The sequence below is a fragment of the Phalacrocorax carbo genome, chromosome 2 (assembly GCF_963921805.1).
Source record: "Phalacrocorax carbo chromosome 2, bPhaCar2.1, whole genome shotgun sequence".
Lineage (NCBI taxonomy): Eukaryota > Metazoa > Chordata > Aves > Suliformes > Phalacrocoracidae > Phalacrocorax > Phalacrocorax carbo.
The window spans coordinates 70,889,467-70,902,131 of NC_087514.1; the positions used below are offsets into that span (position 1 = coordinate 70,889,467).

Genomic DNA, 12,665 nt, shown 5'->3' on the forward strand with positions numbered 1-12,665 from the left:
GTATCATAATACACTTACATCCAACATAATGTATCACACATTTTCTCCTCTTGTGAAGCAAGGTAGATTCCATAAATCCTGCAATAAATTTGTCACCTATTCTTGTGTCCTTGTAAGTCCTTATTAGATGAGCTACGTAGCGTATGCCAGCCTTGACAGCAACATCATAGTTACAGCTTTTTCATGATTTGCTCAAAAAAGTAGCAATGAAACCCCAATACTGTAAATGTACTAGAGTCAATCTCCAAATTAATTCACAAAATTGATACTTGTTTTTAAATAATTATATTGTGCTATATATTATAAAATATTGCCCTTTTTTTACGCACGCTCACAGAGTCTTATCCCCATGATCTCAGGGTCATCCAATATTGCAGGAGCAAGTTTCATCTTGTGTCTCTGAAAAGATACAAAAAAACTTTCCAGTTCACTGCTCAGAAACCAGTAGCAGTAGAAGTGTGGCTTATTCTGCCCTGCCGTCTGGTCTGGTTCCTTCCCCCCTCTGTCTATCACATGCCAAACTGGTTTGCTTGCAGCCTCCCAGCTTGCCTTTCCCATTCAAGCCCTGCCATGGGATTGCCCCTGTTCCAGGGCTCATGCTCAGCTCCTTCACCAGGTGAATGTTCTGTCAAAAGAAACAGGGCTGAGATCCACCTTTTTACAAACACATTCCTGCAAATTGAGGAAAGCTAGGCTGTACATTTTAACTTATCAGTCTTAAGTTATGCTGATCACTGCAGAATTTTAAGGAAAACAAATGAGAACCAAAATCCAGGGAAGCACCTCTTAACCTCCTAATGGTTCATGTATGTTCATATAGATCCTAAAACAACCTAGAAGGTGGCCATCAAATTACAACCGATGGAACATTATACCTACCCAACAAATGAGTTCTATAAAACTACAAAGTCTCCCGGAAACTCTTTCAGGTGGTACAGATGTGGTAATTAGAAAATAATAGACTAAACCCATGAAAGCAGTAATAAAAAGTTAGAATACTGCTTGTGTACTCAGTAATACAGAACAGGTGTTCTAATAGCCAAGGTTTAAGAGCTGAAGGAACAGGCAGGTGTCTAATACTCCACTAGATTTCACAGCTGTGGGAGATGCTACAAATACAAAAAACTCTGATGTGACTAATAATAACATTAGATCATTTTTGGAAGCTGGCTTTAGAAAACTAATAAACACAACTAGCAGAACTAAAGAAGCCTGCTTGCATCTCACAGCTGAACCTGTTCCAATACCCTCATTGCATGTATATACTGGATGGGGAATGATGGGGCTGCGTGTTGGGTATCTGGTGGCCACCACCTCCTGCCTGCTGCCCTGACAGGACAGCTTCTACCAGCTGGCAAGGCAGGCAGGTCCCTGGGGGGAGCTGCAACGAACCCCTCCCCAGGCACGCCATGTACAGGCCCTGTTAGAGGGAGTCTCTGCTTCATTCTTCAATAAAACTGTCATTTATCATTGAAATCAGCCCTGTATGGCTGAACTAATCACTGGCTTGAAGTCACTGGAGAGGGAGGAAAGGAGAGGGCTGCCAAATTGTTTGGAATGCAGCTAAAATACTTCAGAGCGTTTAAGGTTGAAAGGGATCATTGGATCACATACACTGACCATGGGCCAGTAAGTCTTATCACTAGTCCCAAACTGAACCAAGGAGCTTGTTTATGATTAAAACAGTCACATTTGTGCTAGGTTATCTCAGATCCTGACCTAGAAGATTCTTCTCCTTCGTTTTCTGTGTTTTTTCTACCACATTAAAAATCTGTAGCATGCTGTACTTTTTCCTTGTTAAGGCATTTGAACGCTGCAGTAAAGCCATCTCTTGCAGATCTTTTTGACAAGTAATATTGATGTAGCTTTTTAAATGTATTGTTGTAAGAGATTTCCTCCAGTCCTGTAGTATTTTGGCAGGTCTTTTCAGCACCTCCCAATCTTTAATGTTAGAGCTACACACCTTGTTCTAGTATCAGCCTCATTAATAGACACAGTAACTGATTTCCTGTACAGTAACCCTGGTAGCACATCCAACAGTCATACCCGCCACATTGCACTGGGACCTTATCTGTAGTAGCTTGCTTCAAATTGTTTTTAGACGATCTTTTCCAAGACACAAGCTCTTGTCCCAGAGGCCTGGCTTGTATTCTTGGAAAACATATACAGGCTTGGCTGTAAAAGCCTGCTCAAAAGCACTAGTTTTACTAAGCACTCCAAATGACATTGCAGTTGCTCTCACAGTAATTTACCAAGTTACCATTTAGCACATCCATGGATTTTATTAACAGTGAGTTTATTTTGGATCTTTGGTAAAAATCTTGAAAGACGCTGAGCCTGCAGAACCTTGCAGACCCCAATATCATGAATACTAACCTCTGAAAATTTTTCTGATCTTTCAAAAGTCAAAACCTATTTGTTTAATACATTAACCATTTAATATCCTCAGCCATTACAAGTATATATGGTATTATCCATAAGACACACAGAGATCATTCTGCATTTCTAAGGCAAATGATTAGGAATGGTGGAGTCATGATGTTTTTGCAGTTATTTTTACCAATTCGCCTTTAAATCTCACTGAATAAGGCTATCAGTATTGTCTTGTAAGACCTGTGAGATGATTGATATTGAGGATATCTTTCCATATTTCATTAACAGTTTACTTTATCAAACTGTTTACATATTTCTTTATCAAACAGTTTACATATCTTTTTCTGCTGTTTTGCCTGTGGTTGATGTTAAACAGCCAAGAAGCACACAGGTCATTCTGACTGATCTTTCGAAAACAGGCAGAACACGAGTGGTTTTTTTTATTTCTCAAGAACTTCTTTTATATTTAAAGATTTATTAAATCCCAAACTTAGATACTTCCTTAGCCAACCCTGTCAAGATCCCAGGGTGCAAATTAACTAGACTCTTCATTTAAGGAAGTCTAGGCTGTCTCGGGACAGAAGATTCCCCACAGCCTTGGCAAACACCCTCCCTTCTTCCAGGTGGGGTGGAGGTGTGCGTTCAGCGTTCTCGATCGCCCGAGTGGTTACTGCTAGAGCACCCGAGCACCCTCCGCCTCAGCGACATTCCCCTCGTCCCCTTCGGTTTTCAGTTTATTTTTTAAAGCTCCCAGCAGCCCCCCCGCTCCGGGGTGCGGGCGAGGCGCCCGTCCTGGGGCGCACCTCAGCGGCGGCAGCTCCTCGCCCGCTTGGTGCCTCCAAGCCGCCGCCTCCTCCCCGCTGCCATCCGTGCCACGGCGTTAGGGCGGCCGCGCAGCCCAGTCCCCTGCGGTGCCCCCCCCCCCCCCGCGGCATCCCCAGCAGCGGGGGGCGCCTCGCCTCGCCTCACCTCACCCCGCGAGCGGGGCGGGCGGGGCCGCTCTCCCATCATGCCCCGAGGGGAACAATTGCCCTGGAGCGGGGGGAGTGGGTGGGTGCACCAGTGCGCGCGCGGCGGCCGCGGCACGCGGTGGCGGTGAGAGAGAGGGTGCGCGCACGCCCCCCCCCCCCCCCCCCCCCGCAACCGACGCGGAAACCGGCGCCCAGCCGAGCCGCTGTAGCCGGCGCGCAGGGCGCATGCGCGGGCCAGCGGGAGGGCGGGGGCCGGCGTCTAGTGGCGAGGGAGCTAGTCGCCGGTGCCCGCTCGTCCGCCCGCCGCTAGCCGGGGACTAGCGGTCGCTGCGCAGTGTCTGCGCCCTCTCCGCCATGAAGTTGAGCAGCCGCGGTCGGGGATGCTGCGTGGCCGGCAGCCGAGAGCGCGGGCCGCCGCCGCGGAGCCCCTTCGTGCACCAGCTCCGCCTCAGCCCCCTGGAGAAAGCCAAGGTAGGGGCGTGTGGGGCCCGGACTCCCCCCTCCGCCCTTCCCGCCGCCGCCGCCTCCTTCCGCGCGTCCCCCGCGGCGCACCGGCTGGCGGGCCGCGTCCTGCGGCGGGCGGGGGCACCCTGCCGCCGGCCCTTTGTGAGCTGCGGGGGGCGGCGGCACCGGGGGAAGCCCGTCTGTCCGGCCGTGTGTGTGGGGAGGGCTGCGGCGGGGGGGTGCGGTCTTCGGGGCGGCCGTGAGGCGAGGGGTCGGTAACGGCGCGGGAGCTCGCGGGGCCAGCGGCGGCTGGCGGGGCGTGTTCTCGAACTTCTATACCGCTGCTTTCTTTAAAAAAAACCACTGGTTTTGTGTTGTGTTTTTTTAAATTTATTTTTTTATATAAGGGGCGGGGGAACAATCCTTTGGAGGCACTCTGTTCCAGCGGCAAGTTAAGGTATGCCTGGGCCGAGGCATCCCATGCATCTGAAGTTTGGCCCCTGGGTAAATAATCCCTGCGGCATAATTTATGCATTGTACAGGTAGCGTGATATGACAATAATCGGTATTAAAATGCAAATCTGCAGTTGCATGCCTTTGTTTTTTTTTTTCCCCGCCTCCGTGCCACTGCCTCACTTCACACGGTGAGCATTAGGTGGTTGGATATGCAGAGTGCACGGCCCTTGTCTTAGGCTTTTGGTACGATCTGGGTCATTTCCCAGACGAAGAAGTACCATCGAAGGCTCACTTAATAAGGGGCTGGCCATTTCTGTTACTTTAATCATGGTAATACTTCACTTCCCTAAAGCTGTTGTTTTGGGGGCCTAACAGCCTACAGTACCTATCAACGTGGAAACTAAGATCTGTTAACATTGAACCTCTTGGATCATGGGGCTCTAGATCCAACTTTAACTTACGTCCTGAGCGAAGTTCATCGTTGTGTTGTCCTGTTGCTGTCCAGATACTTAACACAAGACATGTATGGCCTGATTTACAAAACATTGGAATGTGCCTCATATTAAGTATCTGGCAGCCAAGGAATTCATAGTAGACTCCAGTGGAAAAGATTTTTTACTTTTTTAAATAAAGTTTCCCGGAATGACACAGTTAAATACTGAATTCAGTGGTTGTTTGAATGGGGGAAGGGAGAAAAGGTTTGTGTCATTTGCCTCATTCAGTTTATATCCACAGCTTCCTCAATAAATCACATAGTTGTAATGTAGAAGCCTTTTAGGGAGCGAAGAGAAATAAAGATAGCATGTGTTCATATGGACTAAGATTGTATATAACAATAACAGTGTTTTGGTTTTGTAGTGTTAGTGTGTCTCCTTAATGTCACTTTCTACTCGGTTATCTGTAAGGAATTTTAAAGATACTGTTGGGAGGGCAGAGTACCAGTTTCATGGGTTTTGCAATATTGAGTCTTATATGAGCTACTGGCATTGCTGCTCTGTTATTAGTCCTAACAGACCTTTAGCCACTTCACCAGTGAAGCGACTGGTCGTAGAACGTACCTGCCTTCTGTGTGGGCTGCCCTGTACATCTGTATGAGACGTGGGCTTTGCCAGTGGATTTCAAGGATTTATTTTCAATGAAAACTGCAAGATGTGTTTAAAGCTCTGTAGGTTTTTTACAGTGTGCAGACCAAAGGAATAGCCTCACTAAAGAGTGTGGCTCAGTCTTGCTTTTTAAATGAGCAGTCTTTTATTGATGTGCAGCAGCACAGTTCTTTAACACAGCCTTTCTCACCATCTTATTCCTGTAGTTTTATGTGAGGAAAAAGCACACAAGCTGACATAGGGAACTGTGATAGATTTTCTTCTTTGCCTTAGTCATGCTCTCCTAACCTCCTCACTGATTAAAAGTTGTGCTTGAGATAGAGGCTGTTAAAGAAGAGCTGTGTAACTGTTTCACTTACTAGAAAAGCTGCTCTCCCAGAAAGAGAGACTTCTTTCTGGAGGCAGCTTTACAGTCAATTACAGCAGCATGCATTCTCTTCCATACGATCCTGGCCTGTTACTGAGTGTTCAGTATGATGTATTACAGCTGAACTGACTTCTTGTTCAGTTGTAGGTGCATCTTGTGTCACAGGTTTTACTGTCTGCCCTGTGAATCTAACAGGTGAGTTCTGGGATTGCAAAGCCTGTCATGGGGTCTGGTTGGTCTTCACCAATGTGAAGAAGTTGGTGAGCTGCTTTGTCTGCCAGTCTGTTGCTGATGGTTTGTCAGATAGCCCTGTTATCTTTGCTGTCACCTCATCTTTCCCTCATGCTGCACTCTGCAAGAGGTTAGATTAGCTTTTTGCTCATTAATACAACTCAAAGTAAATGCATTTTAGAACATTTCAGCCTGAGACTGTGGGAGTGGAAAAAAGTAGAAAGTAAGAGGGCAGAACAGCCACAAAGAGGGAGGAACAAAAGCAGAAAGAAATCCGTTTGAGTGCCAAGGAACTGTTCGCATGATCTTTTATTGGCTTTATAAAAACTGGGAGATAACAGGCGTGTAAAAGCAGTAAGGCTGTTTGAGAACTGAGTCTCATGCTTCCTGTAGAAATTACAGTTATTTCACTCTGATCTGAGGGTGACAGTGGGGGTTGTCCTTGAAACTCCCTGTTTTATTTCAATACTACAATAAAAAGATCTGTTCTGGAAGAAAGGCAGACATGATTTCATTAACCATGAATTTTCTTCATCCTAATATTCTCTGGGCACCTATCACATAAGTCAAAGCTTTTGATTCTAGTTGCCTCTGCAGAACAGGCAGAAACATTACTGGAGCTGTCACAAAGCATTCGTAGCTTTGTTTCCCTGCTGCTTAAAAACACAATATGATGCCGTTTTTCTTGCTTACAGTGTTTCTGGCCCTTTTATTGCACCAGCGCTGGTGTTCCTCTGGTGCCTTGGTGAGCTGATTTGGTTCATTAAACCAACCGGTTACTGTGTTTTTCTGTATTCTGATTATTTTCTTTTGCTGGGATTGCTTTTCTTCACTCTGATGAGCTGTATTGGCTCATTGCAAGCTCAGATAAGTGCTAGAGCTGACTCAAGGGGAAAGTGAATGAGACCACCCTCTTTAGCAGCAATGATCTGTTAGATTGGCTTAGTTGCACATGAAAATTTCTACTCCTGTATTTATCTCCATGATTCTGTCAACCAGGGAACTTGTGGAGTGGGAAAGTGGGTAGTAACAGAATTGCTGAGGGATGAATTCTTGGCTCTTTCAGTGCCACCTTCAGTGAATTGAGGCTGTAGGGATGATAACAGGAAGTGGAAGTGTGGGGCAAGATGTAGTCTCTATCCGATATGTTTAAGAGAAAAATGAAAACTTCTACCATGTTAAATGTGCAGTTCATTTTTTTTATTTTTTGTTCAGTATGTGACCATTACTTTGTAATAAGTCATGGAAATTTTGTTGTGAATAAACTGGTTTTTAATTATGTTTTTACTGTATTGCTAATTTCAAAGATGAATTTTTTCAGCTCTGTGCGTGAGAGCTATGATACTGACTTTCAAGACAGCAAATGGGGCCATACAGAAGGAAGAACAAGGGTATTCTTCGATTCTGCACAGTGCTTAGATACATAGGACCTGGTATTTTGGAGAACTTTAAAGGCTTAAGTTCATATTTTATGCCTTCATTGTGAGTTCATACCCAAATCTGAATGCAGAGTCTCTAAATGAGGAGAACATATGATACCTGTTTAGTTTAAGTGACTTGCCTTTCACCAGATTGAAGCCCTTCTGACAGAACAGTAGAGTACGGTTTCCCAGGGCAGCTTTCCGTTACAAGCTATAAGACCAGCTTTTCCCTTCCTGCTGTATATGGTGTGAAAGAGTCACAGACTTCGACCTCTGAAAAACTAAGTAGGCTCCTGTAGAGCAGCAAATGTTAAGTGAGCTGTAGTCAAACCCCTTTTGAGAAAATCAGTCATGAGCTGAACCTCCCAAGGTATAGCTCCAGATGGATCTTTAGAGGTTTTTAAATGTATCTCAAAACACACGTGTTTACATATGACTTATTACCAGCTAAAATTCTTAATCTTAATAGAAAACATGTCTGGATGAATGTCCTAAATATGTAGAAGTATGATCACCAAAATAAGATACCTGTACAAGATCAGACCGGGAGTGTCTCTCCTGCATTCTGATCCCTGACAGTGGCCAGTGGGAACAGGATCTTCTCCCTTTTACTGTCTGACAGTGACACTACTACTGTACGTAGGTTTTACAGGATAGAAGCTTTCTTACCCAGTACGGTGTCTGAACATAGAAGTAGACTGAACTACTTTTCAAATGTTAGTGTCTTTGTTGATACATAACCTTCTTCAGGGGCCAAACATACTACTTCATCCTCCTACCAGGTTTCTTCTGTGGGCAGCTGCTGCGCTACAACCTGTTACAAAAAGAGGCAGATGTCGCATCCAGACGCCATATACCTGTGTACTTGGAGCTGATTCCTGCTGGCCATTTCCACCACTGCTGTCTCTGGACCAAGAGGCCTTTTCTAAATGCTTATGCCATCTTTCACAACCTTGTGGATGCAACTACCGCTTCCATTCTGTGATGTGGCTCTGAAGTGATCTTTGATACAAAGGATTGCTACGGAGATGCAAAAGACTAAATAGGTCACTGCCAGTCACCTGCAATTCAGATTTGCCCTGGTACAGGAGGGGACTTTGAGGAGTGGAAGAGGGTGTGAATCCCAGAGGACTCTGTCCTCGCCTGCATTTTGTTTCCTTTTTTCTTGACAGCTGGTCCTTTTGATCTTATGAGCCTAGAAGGCAGCTGCTCTCTTTTCCGGTTTGCAGATGAATGCTCCCCTATTTGCTCTCAGACGTGGTGGTCTTCTCCATGGATGCAGAGTTGCATGAGTTGGTATGACTTCAGTGCTCATCTGACCATTGCCAATTTAGGAAGTTGAACTGGTTTGTCTGGGTAACTAGCCTAAGAAAAAAATTCCTTTTTCTTCTAATTCTGCAGCTGAAGCTGTCCACCCAGGACTGGTAGAATCCTGTTCTGGGGAGTGAGACCATGGTTGCTATAAGATCATGGTGCCAGTCTGAACCATCACTATAAAATCTGGCATTGCAGTGGGCTGGTAGCTTAGGGTTTGAAACTGGTAGCTTAGGGTTTTCTCCTGCTGTGTGTTCCCTGCCTCTACCCTAGATCTACAGATCTGTGCAGCTACAGGGTGAGTTGGTTATTGAGCTGTTTTGGGAAGTAAGAGGAAGCAGGAACTGATCAATGGAAAACTGAGCTGCATGATGACTAGATCTGCATCAGGGAAGAGAAGAAAAATATGAATAATGCTTTCCACAGCAGCCTGGAGATGCATCAGATTAAGCACAACATGAGACAGCACCTTATGCCTTGTTACTCATCGTTGCCCAGCCACTGTGATGCTGCAAAGTACTTTTCTACCTCTTCTGGTGCACCTGTGAATATGTAGCGTATTTCTTTTTGAATTCTCTTTCTTTACACGGCACTTCTGTTTCATAGTGTTGTCTTCTGCTAGCCTCCATTGTACAGCTTGAGGAGCATTAGTGCTACTTCAGTTAGCCTCACACAGTCTTCGGTTCCCTCTCTCTCCCTTAGACAGTCATCTGATGCTATACCCTCCTCTACTTCAGGAGCTTTTTTATTTTCTTCCTGTCCTTTGAGTGAGAAAGATAGGACTCTTGGCTCCTGGAACTGTTTCCTGGAGCAAGTGGATCATTGCACAGATAGTTGCAAAGTTGTGTTTTCTGGAGAACAGTTAGGAACAGCTCCAAACAGCTCAGGAAGGGCCCTACTTTTGGGAGAATTCTTCAAAATACCATGGGAGAACTTCCAACATGACATGTTTTTCACCAAGGTTGAAGGCAGAGGGCTGACTGGCTGAGAATGGGCTCTCTGAGAACTAGAGTGTTTGGAGGAGGTACAGAAGCAACTAGGTTCACTGTGGCTTCTCAGGGAGGTTAACTTCTTGAAAACCTCTGCTTTCCAAGGGGTTGTGCCTGTTAGCACAGGTCTGGAACATAAACTTGTATGTGTGTTTGGATGTTTGTTCAGAGGTGTCTCTGCATAGTGTTCCCCACAGCTTCTGGTTTCAAGAACATAGAGCAGAGGGACTGGTGCCTGCCCAGTCCTGAAAGAGTTTTCCAAGCTGGGCCCTGCATTACCATGTGAAAGCAGCCTGCTGAAGAAGTACACATCACTGGCTAGGAGCTGCTGTGATGGACTGACATCTCTGTAGTGCAGTGAGGTTTACAACACACCCATGCTAAATATTTACTTAATGTGAGGCGGCAGAAAGGGAAAAGAGCATGCAGGTGTAGTCCCTGACAAACATGTGGCTTTTGCTTTACCTATTAAACTGTCTTTATTTCAACCCATGAGTTTCCTCATTTTTCTGATTCTGTCCCCCATATCACTGGGGAGGAGTGAGCAAGCAGCTCTGTGGTGCTTAGTTGCCGGCTGGGGTTAAACCATGACAACATACCCCACAAATTATTTGTTTGGAATTGAAGTGTATAATGCTGTTTTTAACATGAAATATTTTTAAGTTAAGACTTTAGATCAGTTTCTAGGAATCACTGACTCTTTTAGTCTGAGATTGTGTTAGAATAATGTATGTGTTCTGAATTTTGCAGATTGCCTTCATGACCCTGACTCTGTTCCCTATCCGACTCTTTTTTGCTGCTTTTATGATGCTGCTGGCCTGGCCTTTTGCATTTATTGCTTCAATGGGATCTGACGAGCAAGAGCTTGAAAAGCCCCTCTCCTGGTGGCGAAAGTGAGTCACTGATGTGGTGAAATACTGAGAGAGTAACTATTTAGTTCAGCAGTTTGGAATAGAGAAGATTGGAAATACCTGACATCTGTGCCAAAGACCTGCTTTTCTCTTCAAAAGAAAAATATAAAAATTATTTAAACACTTTCCTCAGATGGGAAAGTAAAAGTACCTCAACTGTTTGATTTACCAGGTGACCCAATAATTACAGGGAGAAAAACTGGTAATTTCTTATTGAGGATGTAGTGTGAAGCTTCATTGTGACATCCTTCAATTTCAATTATTCCTGTAATGTCAACTTGTTATGAAGATCAACAGTATGGAATGTGCCCAGATTGCATATTCTAAATTGTTTTAAACTGCTTCTCCCCATTGTTTGCTACCCTGTGATGAATTGACAAAAACTCTCTTGATTCTCTGAGGGCTTGTACTGTGCTTTGGTGCTTATTAATAAGTGTGTGCTTGCTTGATATTGGAATGCTAATTAAAGTAGAATGTAAGATAGTGTTCACTCACCCATGAAAACTGCAGTTTGAGAAGCAAGGGAGGAGTATATCACCTCTTTTGCAGAGAACTTCAAAATCACAAGCTGGCACAAGCATGAGAAAAGCTGATTGTATTATGCATCACAGGAGGGAAGGAAGTTGAGAACCAGAGGCATATCACCTTACATTTAATTTGGAATGATATCAGTATAATGACTAAAGGAATAATGGACTGCCTTCAATCTTGTATACAGTTATTTTGAAGCTTTTTAGATTGTTCCTCCCCCATTTCATCCACTTGTCGGTGTCACCCTGCTCTCCAGCCTCCAGTCCCTGTGGGTGTAACAATTTGTGGTGTTTGGTTTTTGCACTCCGTTGGTTCAAAGGAAAAGTTTCTGTTTTCATGACTGTCAGACAGGTTAAAAAACAAGCAAACAAAACCCCACAACCTGCCCCCACCGCAAACACTTCAGGAGGAGATGAGGAAAAGGGAAAAAAATAAATGTTTCCAAAGCTCCCAGATGTGTTCTGTAGGCATCCCTGTGTTTGAGTATCTCTACCCTACAAGTCTCCACTCTTTTGTGTAGGTAAATTTGAACACAAGAATCAGAGTTGTTGCATTCTAGCAATATCCTAATAGCATTTTTCAGGACTCGGTTTACTAGAGCTTTTTTGGTATTACTAGAAACCGTTATTAGACATGGTATAGAAGAAACTCAACAGCTATAGTTTCAATCAACATTAATTTAGTGATAAAATAAATGCCAATTTTATTGTGATGCAAAACCATTAATATTCAGGCATGAAGTGAAATTGAATATCATCTTACCTTGAAAGTGGTCTTAAATCTGCTGAGAAAGAGAAAGGTCTATGCAGTGTTCCCCTTCTGTTTAAGCAGCGTATCGTATCTGTGCTTTTATCATGCTTACAAAGTTTTTATGTAATGTTTTTTCTCTTCATTATTTTAAGGTATTCCTGTGGCAGTGTAACTGTTTTTCTGAACTCTTTACAGGATAGTGGATATTTTGCTGAAAGCAATAATGAGAATGATGTGGCTTGCTGGTGGATTCCACTGGATAAATGTAAAAGGCAGACGGGCATTGCCGGCAGAAGCAGCAATATTAACTGTGGCTCCCCATTCTTCCTACTTTGATGCCATTCCAGTAACGATGACCTTCGCCTCCATTGTGATGAAAGCAGAAAGCAAAGATATTCCTGTTTGGGGAAGTAAGTTGGTAGATACTTAATTTTTCAAGAACAAGTGAAAGTGGTTACTTAGGAAGTTCAGTGGTTGTATATGAGAAGGCCTGAAACACAAAGAAAATTTTGCTATAATATATGGTGAGGTTTGGCTTTTTTTTACTGGCCAATAGAAAGAATAGGGGAGGGGTGTATTCCCCCCTCTTCTCCAAAGTAGAATCATTGTACAAAGACAAAACAATCCTACAGAACTCATGGTTAAATTTGCAGTGAAATAACAGCATTTTAAGACCTGACAAATACAAAAGCAAGTTATGATGGGGCTATAAAGAAAGTATGCCAAGACTTCCTTCTTAGTGCGAGTTGGGGTGCCATCTCAGAAATGTGTGTTAGGAATGTTGTCTGCTCTGAATGGTACCCT

The 12,665-nt window shown here is 44.2% G+C and overlaps 1 protein-coding gene across 1 annotated transcript in view; it reads left to right on the top strand.

Moving 5' to 3' along the window:
• Positions 1-3,459: 3,459 nt before the first annotated feature.
• Positions 3,460-12,665, top strand: part of LPCAT1 (lysophosphatidylcholine acyltransferase 1) — a 60,641-nt gene continuing 51,435 nt past the window's right edge. Inside the window, exons 1-3 of the mRNA XM_064443222.1 lie at positions 3,460-3,815; positions 10,420-10,562; positions 12,057-12,271. Of these exons, the coding sequence (XP_064299292.1) occupies positions 3,699-3,815; positions 10,420-10,562; positions 12,057-12,271 (475 nt within the window). The 5' untranslated portion in view covers positions 3,460-3,698. The remainder of the gene's footprint in view (positions 3,816-10,419; positions 10,563-12,056; positions 12,272-12,665) is intronic.